Source organism: Myripristis murdjan, chromosome 5, assembly GCF_902150065.1.
Source record: "Myripristis murdjan chromosome 5, fMyrMur1.1, whole genome shotgun sequence".
Lineage (NCBI taxonomy): Eukaryota > Metazoa > Chordata > Actinopteri > Holocentriformes > Holocentridae > Myripristis > Myripristis murdjan.
In genome coordinates, this window is record NC_043984.1 from 3,065,357 (window position 1) to 3,089,166 (window position 23,810).

The window sequence follows — 23,810 nt, forward strand, 5'->3', positions numbered from 1 at the left end:
ACTAGTCAGTGAAAGTCGGCATTTTGTTGCAAATTACATTAAAAGATGTATTACCTACATTAAAATGCTATTGGAGGGTGTCATTTTTCCAAGTGAAAATGTACTGTAATGCGGAAAACTGAAATGATGTAACTGTTCCTGTTTACATCATATTTGGTTTCAACGCCCAAAGTCAGTTTTCAGAGTTTTTGATTTCTTCAGCTTCTGCACAAAGCCTGAATAACGACCTCTATGTTGTTGACGCCCAAGCAGCAACAGTAAGGTCACCATGAATCCTTTGAGTGTGAACAGTAAAATGACAATAAATGATACTTTGTCTGTTTTGAATCTAGAAGTCACAAGCCCTTTAGATTTGCTCTATTAATGCATTTGAGGGCTCATACCAGGGTTTTGGGCCAATTTACGATAATACTTTATTACTACTATTACTACTGACTGTTTTCCAGAGCATGCAGTGCTTTTAAACGTTTGAATGTGTCTCTCTCAAATTATAGGCAGCTATTTGTTTGCATTTCTTTTACAAAAGTATGAAAATCAATTGACAGAACTGAAACATGCTTGTGATCCCATGCCTGAGATAGGTTATTTGAGTTTGCTTTTTCATTTCCTGTACTTCATTTTTTGCTTCTGTTTTATTGCATTTGGTAAATACGTTGATATTTAGTTAAATGGCCCATTGATCTGGACAGTTTACCCATATTCTGGTGTGTTCACATGCTGGTGTGAAGCTTATCCAGGACTTCAACACTGGCTGGCAAATGGCACCGCATTCATGCTCTTGGATCAGAAAATTTAATTGTGAAAGATTGTTCCGTCTTGCTTTAAAAAGTTAGGATGTGTAGTTAACTTCCAAGTAGGATTTTTTTTTTCAAGTTATCCAATAGCACGTCAACATACCAGGTACATTTATTACCTAAATATTAGAATTAAAAAAAAAAAAAATCAAGAAATCAGTAAGTAAGTAAATAAAGTATAACTATATGTCTTTAAATACATTCAAACATCTTATATGTCGGGTCAAGGACACAAGGAGGTCTTGTGCCTTAGCTGCACCTCCCATTGTTCTTTCAACCCATTCTCAGCCTTGACCTAACCAGGTAAATATGATGCCGTTTTCCTTCTCTGTTTCCAGAGAACTGTACTTCTCTCTCATGCATGCATGTAACACTGAATTTTATTATGATTATCATATTATTTTATGATTTAAAACTCTAAATAAGTATGACATGGTTTGGGAAATGCTTGACAATAGTGTAAAATATGCTTGCAGTGTAGGAAATGGACTAAAACATGCAAAACGCCTTATGGTCCTTCAGCATTTTCATCAGCTTAATATTCTAGTCTCTAACTGTTCAGTAACCTTGCCAGAACATGTTGTAATGTTGTATCTGTAGAAATTACATCTGCACTGTAAACCATCTGTTTAATATACAAATGTTTTCTAAAATACAAATTATATGTCCTCAAAGTTATAGGAAAACATATTACTAAAACTGCAAGTTTAATTTTCTCCAAGACATTCTGACTGACAGTGCAAAGGTAATTGATTCTTTATTCCAGCTGCATCTATACTGTGTACCTCTGTGTGTGCACACACATGTGTATTTGCATTGTGTGTATGTGGGTCTGTGCATGTGTGTGAGGCATGCACATGTGTACTGTGCGTGTACACACGTGGCCATAAGCTCATGTGGGTTTTTGTTGTCGTTTTGTTGTTGTTTTTTCCTTGGGATTAAGAGATGTTCCCCTCTTTTTAATAGGCAAAATCAAGTAAGTATGGTGTGTTTGCAGGGTAGCCTTGGTTCTCATTTCTCCTCTCTTTAGTATGGAGCTGTTTGGAAAACCTCCCCAATGAGCAGATGGCGTCTGCCGGGAGGAGAATGAGGCTGGAACCTGGGCTCTTTACACTGCGCACACATTTCCCGTTTCAAGCGCAAGTCTTTGTAAAGGGAACAACAGAGGTCTATCGGGGATTTAGCCACAGGTCTGATGTGGGAAATAGTGCACACATTTGTTTATTGCAGTTTTGTTCTTTGAAACCAGCACTGTACAAGCTACAGTATGGATGTGGACACTCGAACAGTCTCCCTGCAGTCTGGGCAAAATGATCAAGCTTATCCCCTTTGGCACCAAAGCAGTTGAATAATTTTGATCACTACAATTTCCATCAAGTGACACCTCATGTGTTCATTATATGACCCCCTAGCCAGCAGATTCAAATGTAAAGCAGCAATTACATTCTCTGTGCAAGCAAATCTGTGCTGTGTGTGTCCTCATGTATTATTAAGGACGGAACGAAGCAGAGCTATCTACTCATGGCTGCTTACATTCTGCCCTGTGACATATAAAAGGGAACTTAACAGCAAGCAAACCAGAGGTCTTTCGCTGCGTCTGCACTTACTAAACTAACACAGAGGACAAGATAAGCCAGGCAGGGCTTGGTAAAGTAAATCTGAGGCTGTCTGAATGAGCCCTGCACCTCTTTCCCCATTACATCCCACAGACCGAGTATTCTGCACAATCTGTCTCTGGGGGAGATTTCTTAAGCGTGCTTTGTAGCTAAATCCAGGTAGGCTATCAGTGGCTGCAGTTGAGAAGAACATGCCAACAAGAATAACCCAACATAAGACATAAAATCCATCTAGTGGGAGCTCAGAGACTGTACCAGATTGAATTAAAATCTCTTTTGTGCTTAGTCAGTCTCTTTAGATAATTAACCCACTCATATGAGGAGCACTTCCCCTCTTGGCTGTAAGTTCACAGGGAATGCAGCGAATTACATATTGGCTGCAATCTCACCAGCCCCCCCACTATGAAGTGAAGCTATGAGAGTAAGATAGCACAAAGCTAATCTCTGCCCTCCCAAAAAGGCCTGAGGGACTGGCCCAAAATGGAAGCAGTGCTAGTACCCTGGTGTCTTTTGTCAGATCCATAACGCCATTGTATCTTTGCTTATCTGGTGATCCTTCACCATTATCCTCAACCCTGCCCTGTGTGCCAACAGCTACAACATGCAAATGCAAATTAAAGCACAATGTACATCTCTGTCAATAACACAAATATATATATATATATATAGAAAGAAAAGAAATGGCCTTGGTGTAACAACGATGCATACCTAATGAACCTATTAAAGTTTGCTCTGGGGTACACACAGTAGGTTTCTCACATCAGCAGTTCTACCACTGCTTCCAGTCCTCCTTCGACTGCCAGGAGGCTGCACATCTGTACAGCGTGCTGACTGACAATGGGTGCTTCACACACGGTTTACCCACCACCACCCAACAAGGGTGCTCTTCTCTTGCGTGATTCAACTTGTTTCAGAGAGAGAGGGAGAGAGAGAGAGAGAGAGAGAGAGAGAGAGAGAGAGAGAGAGAGAGAGAGAGAGAGATGAGAATCGCTTAATTTTGTTGGGCTTGGAAACGAAGAAGGCGCTGTAAACATTCTGTTACTGGCATTCAGAGTCAGCTGGAGAGGCAGTAATTGATTCGTAAGAGGCTTCTGTCTCATTGTTTGATGGAAAACGGGTTATATGTCCGTGCGTTGGCTTAATCTGCGCTTTGACAGCTTTAACTAGTTACATTTCAACCCTGTAGCCGCAGCAGCTTTGAGATAGAGTTACCCTCTTTTCATATTTTTGAGACTTTGGGCGGCTCTGCAACGCTTGCAGCGCAGCCGGGCACAGAGCTGCACACACACACACACACACACACACACACACACACACACACACACACACACACACACACACAACATTCTGCGCCTTTACGCATAAAAACAATCAATGCACCTATATAGTGCTGGGCGTTGCACTCCTTGTGATAGGCAACGCGCAGACTTTACAACTGTTGTGTGGAATCATTAGTTCATTCAACATTTACACAGGACTGAAACATCCAAGTTGCAAGAAACGTGCTTGGCGTTCACACCTTGCATCTCCAGATTTATTCCATGCACCCTAACAGTCTGCATCATTTGAATACTCAGCCAAAAGACTGAAGTTAATTTATGTTACCGAGATTTTCAAACATCCGAGTGCTGTAGCTGACCCATTTTTGCTGCTTGGGTGGCTGTACTTACCGCTTTCTCCTGCCCAGGAAGAATCCTTTTATAGGAACTGACCCATATCCAAAGCAAAATCTAATGAGCGACAGATTGCTGGGTCTGTCAAGATGTGACGTGGATTTCCTGAGGAATGTCCCTCTCGCTTTCACCAAAATCTTAACACTGTTTCCGAATATCCAGAAGGAATCCAACATGCGTTTCGAGGCTGCGTCGAGCCCCCAGAATCACGGCGAGCGCTGTCCATGGAAAAAGTGGCGCTGAAAGTCCCAAGTCCCAACTTTGGCTATGGGAGAATAGCAAATAAATCTCACGTCCGGTTGTACTATCCACGAATGCAGCTTCTGTCAAGACAGCGTCAATTTTTTACGCGGAAAAACGGTAGAACGGAGCGGAGACGCACATATCCCACGCCCGAGGCGATAGCACTTTCCTGGTGATAGACTGAAGAGACTATCTGCGCCCATGCACTGGATGTGTTTGATAGTAACTGCATCGCAGCAGACAACACATATCAAGGACGAAATAGCCTACACTACGAGTGAATGGGAAACAAGCTGCAAATGCCAGTTTACGGCCAGCAACAGCAACTGTGTTTAGTCAGTGCTTACATAGTGAAAGTGTGGCAAATAGTCTATATGCTGCCATTCTGAAAACCTTAGGTCGATCGGCCACCTGCTGTCGCCTCTCTCCCCAGCAGAGACTTCACTCTCTGTGCATATATTCCACCTTTTTTAAGTGGAAAACGATCAAATAAAAACCACACTACCTGTATTTCGTTGTTTATCCAGTGAAATTTCAAATTTAAGCCCTGCACATTATATTTGAGATTTAACGCACTGTTGTTGGACAGTTCGTTTAAAAAAAAAAAAAAAAGACTATAAATAGGCTATTCTTTGATCGTAGAAATATTTCGTGACTGCAGTCAGATCATTTGCAGTGGTCTGACACGATGCAAGCAATTCCATTTTAGCCATTTAATAACCTATACTAATATTTTTGAGATATTTTGCCACTTCCAAATAATTTCCAAATGCATACACAGTGAAAGCAATTTGATTTTTTTCCCCTCTCTCTTTCTTTTCTTCCCAAGGCGGCAACAGATGATATGCTGGTATTATTTCAAATATGACGCTTTTTTTCCCCCGGCTGACTCAAACGTTACAGGCGCCGTTGCGCAGCCTATGCAGTATGTTGCGTCTCAAAGCGCTTGGGATGCAGTGCGTAGACCATGACGAACATATCAAGTCCAATCACCGGGTGCGAAAACTCAATCTAGATGATTTTTGTTTCACTGCCTGGCACCAGACACATTCTGCAGCCAAGGATAAAATCGTGTCCGATGGCATGCCTGTATGCCCAACATGATTTTCCTCTCCCCCTATCCAGAAATTAGTTTTAGACGATGAAATGTTACTGGGAGCTTTCGTGTGATTGATGGATCCGTCTCGGCTTATTAACCTTCAAAAATCTGTAGAGTGTGAGCTGGGCAAAGACAAAGAACTTCTCTATCTGTCACGATGCCGAGTGAGTGGTGTTGACGCGGGGTGTGTGCATCCGCACTCTGTTCTATCATAAAGATGGCTTGTGGGTGATTTAAAAAAAAAAAAAAAAAAAAAAAAAGACAGGTGATGGACTAATTGCGCGTGCTTTCTGTATGCGCAGCTGCTCTCGTGCAACTTCTCTTTCTGCCTCTCTAATCACAGGACTGAGTGCTGTGCAGGCTGCAGGCAATGCTTTCACAGGTCTGTGTGGGTCACACCTGTGGAGTGTTGGACACACTCCACGTCAGAGGAGGATGGGATGGTGTGTTGGGTGGTGGGGGGTTGCAGCATCTATCTCTATGAATCTCTCTATGGCTCTTGGACGCAGCTGAGCCACTGAATATTCATACAAATTCCAACTGGGCTAAATAAGCGCACTGCTATAGGGCTGACAGTCTTGTGAGCTGTCAAGGGACACTACAGAAAAAGAAAAAAAAAAAAAAGAGCTGACCTGTGGTACATATTACCGAACAGAGTATTTTACATCTCTTTATTGCCCAATAAAGCCTCTACTTTCTGCCATTTGTCAGCTCTTCAAATAAGTCTTCCATTTCTGTTTAGTGAGTTGGGGGAAAAAAACGGAGTCATTTAGCTGTGGAGAATGGATACAAAAGTTGTTTTCACCAGGAGAGCCATCCCTGCTCGGCTCTCAGCTGCAACGCTTTAGGAGATTTAAGTTTTGGGGGACTTCTTGGTCTTGTTTAATGTGTCTGCTCTGAGGATATCATGTTAAGCTGAGTCCTCCCAGTCCCTCTGTGCAATGCAAACTCGGGAGATTACTTGTTTCAATTAGCCATGGGGCGGAGAGAATTTAAGCCTTGCTAATTCCAGTCCCTAGTGAAAATCCCAGTGAGAAAGACTAACCACTGAGACATAATCGCCTGCCCCCAGACGTCTCTAATTTCATGCTTGCATTATAGGAATGATTCAAACTTGTCACTCCTTAGTCCACAAAAAGTCAGTGTATTGATGACATTAAGGCTAATCCTGGGCTCCTGCAGCATACACTATACCTAAAGTAACACTTCTTGTATTCATGACCCTCTGCTTATCACAGCTCTAACACCTTTTGCCTCTTTCCAGGCCTTCAATGTGAAAGGGACTTTGTTCTTGATTGACTTGCCTGCTAAAATGAAGGTTAAATTAAAAAAAATAATAATAACAAAACAGCTGCACCTAAGCAACCTGAAAAGTCCTGCTCTATTTTAAGTAAATAGGTAATAATAATGATAATAGTAATAATAATTACAAAAAGAAGAAGAGGACATGTATCTCACAGTATCAAATAATAATTCATCTAATTGTTGCAATAAAAATACGATGTTTGAGTTTTGTACCTTTTCATCAGAGGTCTGTCACATCTAATAGTGCACACAAGGTTATAATAGTATGTCAATAGTCTATCCAGTGATTATTGTATTATTATATAAGAATGACATTCTGGCTGTCTAATGCTCCCAGAGCTTGGGAGACACAGAAATGCATCAGTTTGACAGTTCCTTTTTGAAGCAATGTTTCACAAAGATGAAACGGGCCAGACGGGGCAGGCAGAATGGCCATATGCTCCATGTGTGAGTGATACATTGGTTGAGATGCAGGCTGGCTGCTCTCATCACAGGTGCAACCCATGAACTCTAAAAGGTTTTTATATAAGAGGCTGGCAACAGTGCAATTTGGCTATGTTACAGTGTCCGTTCATATGAAAACAGTCCGTTTCAGCTGCAGTGCGTCCTCAGACCCTGACACACATTGTGTTGCGCTGCTTTTCACGACACTGAAATGTGACCTTGAGGGCTCTTCTGGGTTTGAAAAAATACTCTAGGGAGTACAGTGGAGAATAGCCTCAATTACAGTAATTGACAAGAGGTGTAATTAGCACTTTAAAGCTTTAGCTAAAGGAATGAAAATGTAGAACAAGGATATACCTTTTGAATCCCATTCATGAAAATCATGCAAAACAGCATCTTTTTAGATGACTGGTGCGTGGACTGAAGAGATTTGTACTGTTGTTGTGTCCTTGTTATGCAGATTTCATTTTTTTTTTTTTTAATTTATACAAGTACAGGTTAAAATAAGGGTTACATCATAGTTCAGCTTGTTTTAAATTTGATTTCCATGGTAACATGGCTGCTAATGTTAATAACCAACAGCAAAATGCAAAGAATGAAGTATTTATGTCAGCTAGCAATACTATCAGTCTACCATAATAGGTTTTCTGCCTTGTTAGTGATAGGATAGGAATATTTTGTGGCTGGCGTTCCAACTGGGTAAGGTTCTGATAATATGCCAGAATTCCCAACAGGCTGATAAAGAACAGTATGGGGATATTAAGATTAAATATACCTTTGATCTTAAAATATTCCATTTCACTGGGAGTTTAATGAGCAGGCACTCTTAATCCATTTGTTCTCACTGAAACCGCACATTGTGCTGGTTGTGCACAAGGTGCATCACTTTTCAAGTCGAGAATGTCTCCAGAAACCTCAGTCTCCTCTGGTTTGAACTGGCATGGTAGCAGCCTCTGGTGGTTGTACTGTTTAGCTTACTTGATTTTCTGCAAACAGCTCACCATGGCAGCTTTGCAACTTATCTTCATTAACCTGTCATTAAGGAGGCAAGCGCGATATTGTCTCCACTTTGTATTGAAACACAATGCTAATGTAATTTAGCCTGAGCCTTTTATCAAACTGTGAAACACAGACATCGGGGAAATATTAATTAATTTAAAGCATGATTGTGTTCACTTGTGCTTAATTGTTACATAGTGAAAATAAAATTAGCAAGGAAGATGCACATGACATTACTTTTTTTTTTATTACTTTATTCAGTGTTCAGTAATTCATGCTCAATTACAACAGAAGGACAATTGATTATAATGATGTGAGATGGTGACTCCTGTCAGCTTGCTGATGCCTTTTAGCAAAGGATACTATACATAGAGTGGGTGATGTTACTTTAAGTGCAGAAAAAAGTAAATTGCCTTGCTTATGTGTCAAGACAAGCACAATCTATACTGGCCTTGGGCAGAACAACACAATCTCCTTATTTAGTCATTAACGTGCATATTGTACCTAGAGAAAAAAGGCACTCTAAAGGTTAATGCTGCCAATAGCTTTGCAGTCTTTGATTGAATAAAACTGTGCCAACTGGTAGCCTTTGGTTGGATGTCAAAAATCTTTTAATGGAGGGATTTGCATGTTAAGCGTCAACACTATAGTCAAATATACCTTGCCTATAGTACTATGTGAGTGGTCTGTCTTAGCTACATCAAACAAAAACAGGAGTGGTTGTAAAACTCCATATATTTCTCTGAATTTCAGCATTACAACATCATCTCTGTGGCGTAGAGTCAAAGGGACCCCTGACAGCTGAGTGGTCAGGACTACAGCTTCCTCTCAGGGTGAGCTGCTCTCAATTTTGAATCTTCAAGTCCTGTGATTGCCAGCAAGATAGACAGCCGTGCTATCAATTGAGCCATATCAAAATCACACCCTTGATTTGAACTAAGGATAGTATTTTTACCAAGAGGTCAGTTTAACTCACTTCTCCAGCTCAGCTCCACTCAGCAAAATCACTTCACACATAGCAGCTCTGACTCCAGATGTAGAGCTTCACTTTAAAGCGATACAGGTCGCAGCACCAGCACTGCAGGTGTCATTCATAACAAAGGCAGGAGCTTCCTCTCAAACTAAATCCCCTTCTCAGACTCACACCCCTCGTGTCCTGTGCCTGTCAGTGTGACAGGAAACCTTTTTGAGCTTATCTGGTTCAGGATTAGATAGAGGTTTTTTTTTTTTTTTTTTAAACATTGGATGTCAAAATTCAGACAAACAGTTAATCAATCCACGTTTTTAAAGCGAGTCTTTAGTTCTAGGCTGTGCATCAGCTTATTGTCATATTTAAGGAGCCAAATAGTGATAAAATAAATTTTAGATTGCTGGGCTGATGAATAGCATATGGAAATGTTGAAACTGAGTGGCATTCTCCTTTAAAGGCTCAAATGTTTACCTGAAAGAAGTGAGTGCCCTCTGTTGGAGATGGGAGGGACTGCATCTCTTTTGTTGTGTGAATGGTTCATCAGAGACTTACAAAGACAGTGGGGTTGCCTTAGCAACAGCAGATAGTTAAAGTGCAACCTCTTGAGTGCGACCCTATAAAGATGTGTTTAATTGTGTAAAACCTCCACTAATAGTCCTGAACAACAAAAGCAGGCGGAGAAAGCATAGAGGGAAAAAAAAGATTATTTTTTATACGAGCCTTGATGATCAATTTATATAGTCTATCTTTGTAAAACGTGTCTCCATACAACAGAGACAAAATCACCAGTTTGACGTACAATCAATTTGTTCTTTGCAGAAAAACATGTTTTAAGCCAGCTTAATTACCTAGGTTGATATACAGGGATTTAATTCAGAGATTTAATTTGTTGCTTGATTATAAAGGGGATCAATCCAGTTAAAGGTGTAGATTTAACAAAACTCTTTTTTTTTCCATTTTTTTTCCCCAAAACCACCAACTTATCACTAACCACTTATCCTATGCAATGAACTCTGAGAGAAAGTGAAATTAATACATTTCTCATGTGCATTTCTTAAAAATAGGAATTGTTTTCAATAAAAAAAATATTTATTTTATTATTTATTTATTGATTTTTTAATGTTATTATTATTATTATTATTATTAATTTTTATTTTTTATTTTTTTTTATTTATTTATTTTTACCAGTGAATATATTATATATATTTTGTAGTTGTAGGTCTGTGTGTCACCTTGTGGTTGTGTGTATTTGGAACCAAGAAAAGTAATAGAGTTTCTTTACAAAATAAATGAATGACTGAATTGACTGACTGAATAAATGACTAAATAAATAAATAAATAAATAAAAAGAAGTATTACAATACAGCTGATACATTATACTCTATTTCATATAGTTCGAGTCATCTGAAGTAGAAAAATGTGTTGGTAAAACTTCCAGAGATGGTGACTTAGCATCCCCAGACTAGATAGCACATTCTGTGTGGAAGTGACGCAGTAATGCTCCCCCCTCCCTCAGCAGAGTGCCCTTGAGCAAGGCGCTTATCCCTCGACTGCTCCAGTTGGGCTGCACAGTACATGAAATACTGAGTAGACCCTAAATGGGGTTGTATAAACTTGTGTAAACCTCCTTCCTGTACTGGGTTTCCCGCACTGTTGCTGTAAATTAAAACGCTTTCATGTGCTCAGTTAAACAAAGATTATAAATGAATGAGTATTTGCTTTATTGCCGTTGTAATTTAATTCAACTTACATTCTTATTATTGCAAATGTACTGCTCCTTGCTGCCCTCAGGCAATATGAGTACCTTCCTTCTATCTGTCAAAAATAGTTTTAGTCATGTCTGGGCGCAATTTAATAGATAGATAGATAGATAGATAGATTTACTTTATTGATCTCAAACTGGGAAATTCTCAGTATATGCAATAATGCTACAGATGTTGTTATATGCAGGGCTTTGTTGCAAAGAATAAATAAATAAATAAATAATAGCATGCATTTCTATATTTATAACTCATAGTTTAATATCTAAAACGTACATAATTCTCTTCCAAATGCACCATAATTTGCTTGAATAATCATTTTGTGAGGGTTGGTATTCATTTACCTCATTTTGGACTCAACTTCGGATGGGGACATCAGGCTTTTTCTTTCACAGCGCAGTGGCATCTGAGATGTAGTGAGAGGAAGGCCAGGCAGACTTCAAATGTCAACGTCTGTGGGGAATGGAAACTTGAGAGGATATATACAGGAGGCAAAAATGATAAAGAGAAATTGTATTGATCCCTTGGGGGATATTGGCTCTTTGCAGTAGCAGAAGCAATAGGAATCAGCATGGGAAAGAGACAAATTGAAATTCAAATATGAGTAGAAAAGCAAAATATCAGTCTCAGCAGTGAAGACAGTAGAAAAAAAATATAAATGATAAAGTAAATAAACCAATAAAAATAGAATATCTAAGAGATGCAGGTCTGTGTAAGTGTACAATATGCTGGTGACAATTTCAGCAAGTAGTAGTGTGTGAGCAAGAACTTTCTGTAAAATGTATGCATTATGAACATCCATGTGTTTGGTTACAACTGTAGGCAATTCAAAACTTCTAAAAGATATTTAAAAAAAATAATAATAATACAAGCAAGGATGTCCTAAAGAAGACAGACATTTTGAAGTTTGAATTGGTTTCTGGCGCAACTGAAGTGTGTTTAGCAAGTGGTTAATTACATGTAGTGTGGTGAAACATAAACTTAAACTTAAAAGTGTATGCAAGACAGATGTGAATAGTGAAGACAGCGATAGCAAAAGTTCATCTGTCCCATCTGTAGTTAACATGAACTGATTCCACATCTATACCAAATGACACTCCATTTTTACAGAATTAGAACTAGTGAGTAGGCAGGAAACTATATGCATAAATACAGTTAAGACTGGGTCACACTGGGTTAGTCCACATTAGTGTGAGAGACAGACAGGCAGGAGGATTTAATCTCTCTCCCTCCCTCCCTCCCTCTCTCTCTCTCTCTCTCTCTCTATCTCTCTCTATCTCAGCTCCATTCAATTCAGTATGAAAGGAGCTTTATTGGCATGGGAAAGAGAGAGAGTTTAAATTGCAAACGCATGAGTGACATAAAAACAACAAAAAGTTTACATTGAACAGAGGAATTACTGTTAGAATTCTATCTATCTATCTATCTATCTATCTGTACACACACACACACACACACACACACACACACACACACACACACACACACACACACACACACAGATATATAAATACATAGGAGCTATGTCTCTCATTCACAGACAAATCCCACTCCCTGTCCCTCCCATGTCCTCTGCTGCCCCGTATTGATACATGCCTGGTTGCATGTGTGTATGTGCGTTTGTTCATTTGCATCTACAGTTGTGATAACTGCCAAAAATATTGCGCTTAAAGGCTACAGATGCACCTGTTGGGGAATGTGAAACAAAACTGTGGTGGAGACATGCTCTGCCTCTCTGCCCTAATCGTGGTGTAGGTGCGCTTTGAAATCAGCAGAGGGCGCATGATATGCCGAGAAATTTTAAATGTAGCTGAGAGGATGTCAGTGAATTTGATACAGTCAGTTAAGAGCCACATAAGAGCCATATATGAGTCAATACAGGAATACTGGCTATGATTGGTGAGTGTGTAATTCCAATGATTTTTTTTTTTTAACATGGTCAGTCTATAGCCTACAGATATTTCATTTATATCTGACCCATGTCGCCAAATTGTGGTATGGTGTTTTCTTATTTGAAAAGAAAAAAAAAAGATAAGAAAAAAGAAACGCTATTAGAACGTAATCAAGTGTGGCCTAATCAATTGTAATTCCTGTATAATTCCTAAACAGTTGGACTAAACAGCTGTAACATTTCACTGCCCCCACACCCCCCAACTTGAATTGTACTTCTGATTACAAGCTGCTTACAAACATTCTGGTGTCATTTCTTAAGACTGCATGACGATTTAAAACTTGTTTTCCGAGTCTATTCTTCATCAAATGGTCCTCAGAATCACCAGAGCCACAGATTCCTATCGACCTCAAAATCAAAATCAAAAATCAGATCTGTTGTCTGTTTTATGCACGTGGTCTTTTGCAATATAAATAAGTTTTATTGTGCTCAGTAACAGAATTGATAGCAAGTGATACACATGATGCGAAGACACAAAAATGGTCCAAACATTTACCCTTTATTGAAAAGGTGGATTCGACCTCATCAGAGATTGCATCTAGAGAGATGTGTCTATTATAAAGCTAGCCGTGCCATAGTTACTTTTTTCTTTCATAACAGCAACAGCAGCAACAACAACAACGACAATAATAGCCTAATAGCCTGTCGCTGTTAAGACAAGCCACATGGAACAACAACTTCTGTATATCCTTTATTGCATATAGCTGTCTGATTATTTTATTCTTATTTTTTCCGGATGGGTTATAGGAAATACTGAACTCCTGTCACATGGTAAATCCTTGGGAGGGAGATTATGTCGGAAGACGCACTTTCATTCCCTTATATCAAATTTCGACATGATCTGTGCAGAAAATAACTTATGCTCAGTTATTCTTCAGCTGTAACATAAATGACAAAGTCAAACGGCTAACATTTGTTTTCAGAGATGATCATGGAATGGTCATTTTTAAAGTGTTCTCTCTCTTTCTTTATTCTTTTATTTATTTATTTTTCAATAAAATTAGACAAATTTTGGTAGGTGGCACTGATGAAATCATACGCAAGATGAGCCCATGCTCTCGCCATGCAGCCTCTACCATTTTGGTTCACATTGTCGAATCCGTTTGGAGGAGCTTGCTGGCGCTGTCCATTACCTGCGGTGCTGAAACTGAGCTTAATCAAATACGGAATGAAACGACTCTAATTTCACAGTTTTAACTGCATCATGCGCGGGACAACGGTAATTTCAAATGGTTTGTCACTTGGAGTAAAGTGCGAATTAAATCAACCTAAGACAAGTGGTTACAGCAGGCTAGTTTGAGCCAAAAGTTCCTGTTTCCACCGCCGGCTCATGGTACTCAGAGCGTGGTATTGCGTTTTTCCTCATCCGTTGCCTCAATTCTTCAACACATGATCGGGAATTTTCTTACGCTCTCCTTACTATCAAAGGTTAAATTACGTTGTGGGCGTAGCGGCTTCTCGTAATGGCGACCGTGCCGTAGATGTGCCTAGGTTTGTGAAAATGAAGCGAAGAAGAAATTATTTCTTTTAAGTAAAACGCCGAGGTTCCCCAGAGAAGGACTTTGCGTCTACAATTATCGTCTTTCTTAGGGGTAAACTTAGCTATACTTTTGAACTTTTGAGCCACGAAATGATGAAGCTCAAGTCAAACCAAACCCGGACATACGATGGGGATGGCTACAAGAAGCGGGCCGCCTGTCTGTGTTTCAGGAGCGAGACTGAAGAGGAGGTGAGTCCGAGGATCATGCAGTGTCTGCGGGCGGGCCAAGCTAGCGCCCGTGTCGGCTATTTGTGCCTCCTCGCGCTGGAATCTAACATCTTTTACGTAGCTGGTGCTTTATACCAGGTGGTAACAACTTGTCGACTGTTCTTGAGTCTGTCATATTGCCTTGCAAGGTTATGCTTTAGTTGTTTTTCTTTTCTGCTAAGCCAAGTGTTATGTAAGCTTCTTTAGCCGTGTGGAGAACAAGCTAACCAGTCAGTTGCATATCGAGTTAGCTGCATGCTAACGCTAAAGTTAGCTTGCTAACTAGCGGTGTAGCTGCTGTAGGTAGCCGGCTGTCGGCCAGCGACCACAGCCCAAAGCACAAGCTGCGATGACTGGCGACTCTAATTATTATGAGCGGGCGGCTGAGTTGCTGACGTGATTTAGCTATCCCGAGAACTAATATTTTTGTGCTGCACCCACGTTGATGAGCTAACTATTGTTAACTGCTAACGTTACTACTGCTAGCTAGACATTGGCCTGTTTAGTTACATTAGCTAGCTAAGCTAGCTTTAGCCGTTAGGCACCAGTGGAAGCTGAGACTTTCAAAACAATGTGTTTTGTCCTGTTTATCTACCATTTATCAATAAGACGAGGATTTAGAGCCTCTAGTCTCCGAGTTCGTGACAAACCTGTTTGAATTATCGACGTGTAACAGTTGTTTCAGTTGTTTATTCAAAATTCACCATGCCACAATCCCTTTCTTCCTCCACTTTTCCAACGAAAGTCTATGGAAGTAGCCCTTAAAGGGTTATTTGAGATCTGAAAAGCTTTGGGAGGCTGATGTCCAGTCAACAACACTCACAAAGATGTCTTTGTAGTGGGAACATTTTATCAGGGGAGGAGACAAGTTGAGACCACACTAATTCCTCTTTCTGGTAAAAGTACAGGCCACATAGTGAACAACATGGGTAATTGATGACAGAAAAGGCATCATTATAGTCAGTACACAGCAACATTTACCATTGAATTTTCACACTTGTCAGTCAGAGGCGCACCCTGCCAGATTTCAGCTTTAGATTGTTTGCATTTTAAATCTTCTACTAATGTGAAAGCAAAGTAAACTCTTGATTGTTGGGCTATAGTTGATAAATTTGTCTGGCAGCAATGCTTGCAACTAGATAATGCCCCACAGAGTAGTATATCAAGGAATATTTAATATTACCCATATCTTTCAGCATTCTTTCAACACTCTGCCGAGCCAGATGGCTTAGCACAAGGTTATGTACATGACAGTGACACTCAAATTCTTGTTGAATTTCAGAGCCACCTTGGCTGGTAGCAATTCAGTCTTGTTCTTTGTTTTAGGGAAACATATCTGTACAACACTTAAGTAAATATTTGTTTCAACCACCAACCCTTGTGTATTGTGTAAACACACACACACACACACACACACACTAAAACCCTTACCAACAAGACTGTTGTGCCTAACCCATCTTATTTGCAATTCTGTGCAGGTTCTACTGGTGAGTAGTAGTCGACATCCTGACAAGTGGATTGTTCCTGGTGGGGGAATGGAGCCTGATGAGGAGCCCAATGTTGCTGCTGCTCGAGAAGTGTGTGAAGAGGTTGGTGCTGTCCTATTACTGAACTCAGGCAAGGCCTGTGTGGTAGCTCCCATTTGGAAATTAAATAGCAATAGTTAATTCTATTTCTAAATTTATAACAGAACTGGAGGTTAGCATTTGTGTGTACAAGATAAAACAAATGTCTTGAATCTTGTATCCACTTGAAAATGTGAAGTGACACATACCTCGCTAGACATTGTTCAAGCCCAGGAATATTGTTCTGAAAATGGATTTCCATTTGCAGCATGATGAATAAGTGGGAGTACAGCCTGAATAGATGTATTGTATTTCATTTCTATTAAATCATATCTGTATTTAACACTGGGTCTAATACCTTGCTCTCAAAACCCATTTCGTCAGTGCAGTCATCCTGTTTGCATGGACAGAGAGAGCCTAGCAACATCTAAGCTGTATCACAGCATCATGTTACAAAGCAGTGTTTTAAGTGCCAAAGGAGGTCACACTGAGATTGAACACTGGCTGCCCAGTGGTTGCAGTGCAGCAGTATCCAGCTCATAACTACTGTCTATGAAGGAACACAATCAGCTTTTATCATTTGTATTGTTCAGTCCTATTTTTACATCAATAGCCCTGTTAAAGAGGCTTTGAATGACTTTGAATGTTCTCATAAGCAGATGCCTAGGGTTGCTATTCTAAGGACGAGGCTTGGCTCTTGTCTAATTTTTTACCTTTTTCAGAGGGTGGAGGTGTCAAATCCAAGGGAGTGATTTGTCAGCGATTTACAGGGTCATTGAAAATCAATATCTTGCTTATATAACTTCAGCCCTTTGCTCAAATCAGCTATCCCACCAGTGTACCATAAAATCAGTAGGCATGGATTAGGGATACATCACTCATGCATTTTGAAGAGACTGGTCACAGGGCCAGGGTGCTGAATCTCACCCGCCTGTCAGTTCTTGGTGGGTCATTGACCATACAAAGCCTATTCTGTCTGTGACCAATCACAGTGATGGATGCTGATATCATTTCTTATCCTGGCTGCTACTCGGTAGGCTTGGCGGCTGTAGGGGGTCCTGTGGCTTGCCAACACATTTTCCACTGGGTCAAAGTCTATAGCAATGTCACATTACTCTTGAAGTTTTTTTGAAAGTGGTAAAAAGGCAGCATGGTGCCATTGAGAAACTCTGCGGTAAGTTTGAGTGGTATTCAGTGCCTTGCCACCTACACTGGCTCCTAAGCCTCTTATTGGACGGTGGTGTAACAGGACATATCCTAATCCTCGCTGGCTTTTTCTGATGTCCATGTTAGGGGGACCGACTGCTTATGCTTATTGGTTTGGAGTCATGCCAAGGATGATAGAAGAGACACAAGTCTCAGGACCAGACCAGAGGTTACAGAGAGGTCTTGTGTCTGTCTGGCTGTCCACACACTCGGCTCAATCTCAGTAGTCATCCACCCTGCTTGTATGTGATGACGACGCGCGACAGGATTGCATAATTTGTAGTACAGCTTCAGTGCTCAACATCCTCTTTCAAGATGATGCCCAGTAGCCTAATTAGTTACAAGAATACTTGAAATGGGAAACATTTTTAGTCTCAAGAAAACATACAGGTTGACTTTTGGCCTGTTACCTAAGCCCTGGGCCTTCTCTGGGGTTTCTCGTGGTGTGCTACCTCTTTCCATATGATCTTGCTGAGGGCCCGAAGAGCGTAAGATTGAGACTAGGGCACTACAGTGCATGGAGTCAACATTTATTTATAGACTGAAACTGGAACCTGAAGAAGAGGCTGCAAAGATGTCAGCATTGGCCTGGCTCTGTGTCTAAGGCTGGCCTACTATTCACCTCTGGGACAAGTTAGATCTGTATCTAATCTGGAGAATATTGTGTTGATAGAAATGGTTTTAGGGTAATGAGCAGCATGAAATAGTTCCAGTTATCCTTTCAGAAGAAAAGGTTGTGACAGTTGCACAGCTTAGGCTCTAGGATCATAGATGGAGAGTGACCACAACTACAGAGTTAGGCCACTCTGCTGTTTGTTTTTGCCTTAGTAGCATCATCATCGTCGTCTTTACAGGGACTGTTGGTGTGTGACAGTAAATGATAGCTAAACATAAGTTTTTTGTATGTATTGATGGTATTAAAAGGGTTGTGTTGATAAAAAATCGCATGTATTGTGAGGTATGATGGGTAAAGAGAACTCTAAAACTAATTTGCAGTCAGTGTTTTCATGAATACACATAACCATATTCAAAATTTAGATTGTCAAATCAATGGTATCTCCTAACTGTAAGCACAGGCCTAAATTAGATCTCATTCTTAGATGACAAGTTTAATAATGCACTGAAGGTATGACAATCATCATTGAATAGGTCTGTGCAATATGGAGAGAATCCTCTATCACGTTATGGACAAATTTATATCATATGTGTGTATATATATATATATATTTATATATATATATATAGATATAAAGACTATTTTTATAATTCTGTGAAATAAATATGGGGAGTTTGTTGGGAGTTTTGTTCTGTGTCATGGTCATCAACACATTTTAATTCATTAATCCATATTTTGTTGAACAGGCTGGTGTGAAGGGGACTTTGGGGCGCTTAGTTGGAGTATTTGAGGTGAGTTGCTATCAGATCTGTACACATTTTCTGGACATATTTGAATTTCAACCAATTGTGTACTAAGTTTTTAACTGCTAAGTAACAAAGAGACAAATTGCTCCCAACAGAACCGAGAGAGGAAACACAGAACCTACGTCTACGTTCTCATTGTAACAGAGGTCCTGGAGGACTGGGAGGACTCAGTCAACATTGGTAAAGTACAGCATTTGTTTCCTTCTCAAAACAGGGATCATATGGACAAAGTTCTCAGGCAATCACATGCTGTTTGTGGCTTTAGAAGTCTTAGGCTTTCTCCAGGCCTATTTGACATCACACTTGGGGGATTTTATTGTATATTTGTCCGTGGGATTATAACACCGACTCTGTTGTTCCCGGTAATGTCTCTCACTTTAATGGTGTGTGCAGTGCTGATAATTAGTGAAGACTTAATTTTTTTGTTAAACAGTGCTCTTTTGTTGTCGTCGCTTCTCGCATCTGTCTGAACTTGTTCAACAATGGTGTCTTGTTCTGTCAACAGGGAGAAAAAGGGAATGGTTTAAAATAGACGATGCCATACAAGTGTTGCAGTGTCACAAGCCTGTGCAGGCCACCTACTTCGAGGCTCTCCAAGAGAGTTGCCTGACCAGTAATGGAACACCCTTGGTGGCCACGATAGGTGGGGACCTGTCCCCTACCTACAACATCAATCAGAGCTCCGTCTCGGGTATCAGATAACTAAAACATAACACTGACACCCCGGGAGCTTTCGCCACCACTTGCGCTCTTACTTGTATCATTGTTTTATTTTTTATTTTTTCTTTCCTTTTGTTTTTTCTGTCTCTTCTCTTCTCTTCCTATCATTTTCCTTTTTTTTCTCTCAATAACATGGTTTGCCTTGCCAACTCCTTTGTGCCAGAGCTGTGGCACAGACTTGATGACAAGTGTTGGGTGAATAGTCTGAAACACTTTGTAAATGTAAATGTAATTTTTGACCCTTCTTTTTTCTTTTTACTGACAATTGCATGAAATGTCCCTCGCCCCTCCTTGCTCCCCTCATTCTCCTTCCTTAACACGCCCTTAGCGTGGTGTTTATTGAATGCAAGAACTACTTTTTACTGTTGTAATGTAAAAGTGTATACTTAGTGCTTAAGCTGAAGGCTTTTGGTGGTCTTTTTAACGTCTCCTCCTATTTTTGGTTATTTTTCTGTGAATGAATGTGCCCATTAGTGTATTCTCCCCTCTTATAAGGATAGGAAATGTTCTCTGTATCTGATTGAACAGAACTGTGGGAATTGACTTGTCTTGCATGAGCACTATTCTGTTGTGTCTCACTCACTTGAGTGACCTGATGCTGACTGTGCAAAAGGTAGTCTTTTGTGGTAAGGTCTTTGGATTCTCTTCATTTTGCTCCTTATTGTGGTTGTTGATGTCTCGCGCATTAATCAGAAGGACATGGCCCCTTGATACAGTCTTTCAGTTTCAAGTGTCAAGTATATTTCTCCCTCCTCTGGGAAGCCAGCCAATCACTACAGGATTCACTCGAAAAGAGCGCATATATAGAGAGAGAGCAAGAATGAAAGAATGTCAACACAATGTAAAATGAACCATCTTTCTCCTCAGTGTCTTTACCTCCTTTTAATCCCTCTGTTCTGTATTATGGTTATCATTGTTGTTATTATTTTTAATTCAAAGTTGTGAATGACTGCAAAGTCTTCCTCCATATACCGAGAGGGTAGAAGTAGTACAGATTTCAGAATTATGGATATGTACTTTCATACTGCAGCACATATCACTTAAGTTATTCAAACCCATTTCCATTGTTTTTACTCCTCACATTCAGTTTGGTTGATAGCAATTGTTTACAATGTGTTCATAACATCGCACAGGTGACTTTTTAGTGGGCACTTTTCAGTATGGTCATTTTTTTTTAAACCCTTTCTTTAGTATTTAATCTGCATCCCCAAAAGCACTCAAAACACCTGCTTGATATTGAAAGTAATGGAATCTAAAATGCTGTTTTGGCAAGATGCAGAACAAACAAGCCTTGTACAGTTTGAGACCTCGTTTTTAACATGTAAAATGCTTTTGGATACTAGTATATTTTTTTTTTCCTCTCTCTCTTTAACGTCTGGCAAAAGTCTCTTTAGCCAAGCTGCGTCACTTGCCTTGATGTGGCACAGAGCAGTTGGCTCAATACTGTGAAACTGGAGGCGCTGTAGATAGCATGTAAGACGTTTTTATTGTAAATTGTTTATTTCTGTATAGATCAAAGTTGAGAGTACAAATGACAAACACTTCTCTTACACATCTGTGAGTGCTACATGTCGTTTCAACCAAGGCTGGAAGAATTGACTGATCTTGTGGCATTGGCTTTGAGGTTCTTTTTTTTTTTTTTTTTTTTTTTTTTTTGAGGATTTTCTCTTGAGAAAAAGCATACAGTACATCTGGGGCTAAAGAACAAGGAATGTCGCTGGCTTTGTGTGGCTGTGTTTGTGAGTGAGAGTGATGAGCCTATTTATAAAATCAATATTTTCAGAATTCTTAAATTTTCTTAGACCAAAGCAAATACAAATTAAAATCCCCGGCCATTTCTTTATTTGCTTTTTCTTCAGTTTGTTTTTTTAGGCCAAGCTATAAAGTGGACATCAGCTGTAGTCTGAGTTTCCAAACCACTAGTCTGTCATTTATACCACATAGTTGTCATCGCCCCTGTTTAGAAACTGGCAGGCCTGAATAGTGACAGAGTAGTGGTGACTCTTACTGGCTCTCTCTTTCTTCGTTCTCTTTCCCCCCATTTCGTTGTTTGTGGGGTCATCCTTGTCCCAGCAAACCAAGCATTGGCCAATTTGTCAATTGTGCTTATACCCAATATTGTTCTGTAATAACCCATGTTTCAAGAAATGTCATTTTCTAAAAGTAAAGGTGAAAGGTAGTGGGTCACTTAGTTGAGTCTGTTAGGTCTCATCCACAACAGATTGAGACTTTGAACTGGAATTTTATTGACGTGCATCAGACAGGTGTGGTGGGCAAAGTCCCAGTTTATTATGTCCTGGCACTTCAAATAAGGTTTCAGATAGATTCGACCTTTCAGTCTTCTGAGTGCGTGGTTAGACATTAAGGGGATGAACTTGGAAATGGTGTGGGGGGAGGGGGGCTGACCCTGAGTAACTGACGAGGGATTCAGTTGGCTCACGGTGGTTCGATGTGGACGACAGGTACTGTTCAAATGAATGTGAGGAGGATTTCCACAAGTAACAGCCAATTCCTGAACAATTATGACCACTTGTTCTTTATCCTTTTTTCTGTCTGTACTTTAATCTCTTGTGTTATTGACAACATATTGTCTTGTATATAGCTAACATGGCACCCCTCTAGCCAGAGGTTTGGGTTTGATCAATAATGGTTAATGTCATTTTTCTTTTTCTTTCTTTTCTTTTCTTTTTTTTTTTTTAACATGATCCCCTCTAACTCCAAATTCAGCCAGTTGCTCTGTCATAGCTAGAATGATAGAACATACATCATCCTTTTCTTCCTCTTACTTCTTATTACAGAATTGGCTCTTTTGTATGACATTGAAGCTTCTGGACTTTGGCAAAATCCACAAGGAAAAAAGGAAGAAATAGAGGATGTATTATTTAAAGATCAAGTGCAGCTTCAGATAAAGAAAGTCATTTCCTTAATTCACAAGTGGTGATGGTTGACATGCTGATCACCAGGTGTGGAGTTGGCACCATCTTGTGGTCAAAGAATACTACTAAAGCACATCACTGCAACTGAGGATTGTAACATTCTGCTGTTTCTTTTAGCATAGCTGGCCTAATAGAATTTTAATTATATTTTTGGTCACATCATTCTCTCAACTGAGTGACTTCAGTAGTTGAAATTGATTAAAAAAAAATGTTTAAAAATTACCCAAAAATACCTGGTATTGAATTGAATAAAAAAAAAAATTGAACACATGTGCACTTCTAGCCGTTGACCTCAGCCTTGAAGTTACCTACATATTTGTTGTAATTGTGTTCTCCAAGGTATATGTGTCACTGGAATTTTCTTTTCCTCTTTTGTCATTTGGGACTGTGGAATAAACCAGTGCGAGAAGACTGAAGATTGTAATATAAATGTGCCAACAAATAAACACCAGTATTTCACATTCAGTCCAGTGTCTTTGGTTTCCTTTTTGTCGTTAATATCCTGACCTGTCTGCAATACACTATTTATTATTAACAAAGGCCAAGTAATGCAAATGTTGGCTAATTCATGAGTAAAATATACTACCCAAAAATGACTAACACGATCATGTTTATAAATAAACTAGCTGAGTGCTCGTTTCCCATTGTCCTCTCAACACGTACCATGGCTGACTGAAAGCAGATAAAACTACATTAATGTGGTAGTTATTAGTTTCGATAAGTCATTTCAAATGTCTGAATTCACACTTGACACCACTTAAAATGTCTCATTTATGTATCTTTTAGTTATACACAAATGCGCTGCTTGTCAGTACTGCCCATGATACATGCACTTCCCAAACTCCCAACAGCCTTGATGTTGTTTGTAACTGACCCAGCACCCCTCTGGGCATGCCCCAAGCTTACAGCAGGATGTCAGCCTGATGTCTCTGCCCTTTTACCAGCCCAACATGTACTGACCTGACACCTCAAGTGTCAGAATCATTTACCAAATTACTACCTACATCAATTAAAAACAAAAACTAAACTATTCCTCACTTCAAAAACTCCATGAGATGGACTTCTACTTTTGTTATATGTACTTCCTGTCAAAACAGGATTTTTGGGCGGGACAGAGTGCAGGGAAATTCTATTCACAAGTGTAAACCAATCAAACCCCAGTTCACTAGGATATAAACTTGGATAAACAATTTTATTTAAAAGGATAGGTGGATGAAAAGGGGTGTTTTAAGATTAGTCGAGGTTTTATTGTTTAAATTCTGATTTACACCCACTAGCACAGGATGTAACTATTTAACACACTGTTGTACAGGAAGTAGAAGTCATTTCATGGGGACTCTAGATGTAGCTCCATTGGCTT

At 39.8% G+C, this 23,810-nt stretch overlaps 1 protein-coding gene across 1 annotated transcript; it reads left to right on the plus strand.

Annotated features, from left to right (window-relative positions):
- The first annotated feature begins 13,966 nt into the window (after window positions 1-13,966).
- On the plus strand, window positions 13,967-22,915 carry nudt3b (nudix (nucleoside diphosphate linked moiety X)-type motif 3b). Its single transcript, XM_030051696.1, has 5 exons — window positions 13,967-14,583; window positions 16,080-16,190; window positions 18,735-18,779; window positions 18,890-18,974; window positions 19,300-22,915. Exons 1-5 carry the CDS (start codon window positions 14,485-14,487, stop codon window positions 19,494-19,496), a joined length of 537 nt encoding a protein of 178 aa, XP_029907556.1. The 5' UTR covers window positions 13,967-14,484; the 3' UTR covers window positions 19,497-22,915.
- Window positions 22,916-23,810: the final 895 nt, after the last annotated feature.

Coding starts and splice junctions, on each gene's coding strand:
- nudt3b (XM_030051696.1), top strand. CDS start 14,485: ATGATGAAGCTCAAGTCAAACCAAACCCGGACATACGATGGGGATGGC. Junction 14,584..16,079: donor GGAGCGAGACTGAAGAGGAG/GTGAGTCCGAGG, acceptor AATTCTGTGCAG/GTTCTACTGGTGAGTAGTAG. Junction 18,975..19,299: donor GGAGGACTCAGTCAACATTG/GTAAAGTACAGC, acceptor TTCTGTCAACAG/GGAGAAAAAGGGAATGGTTT.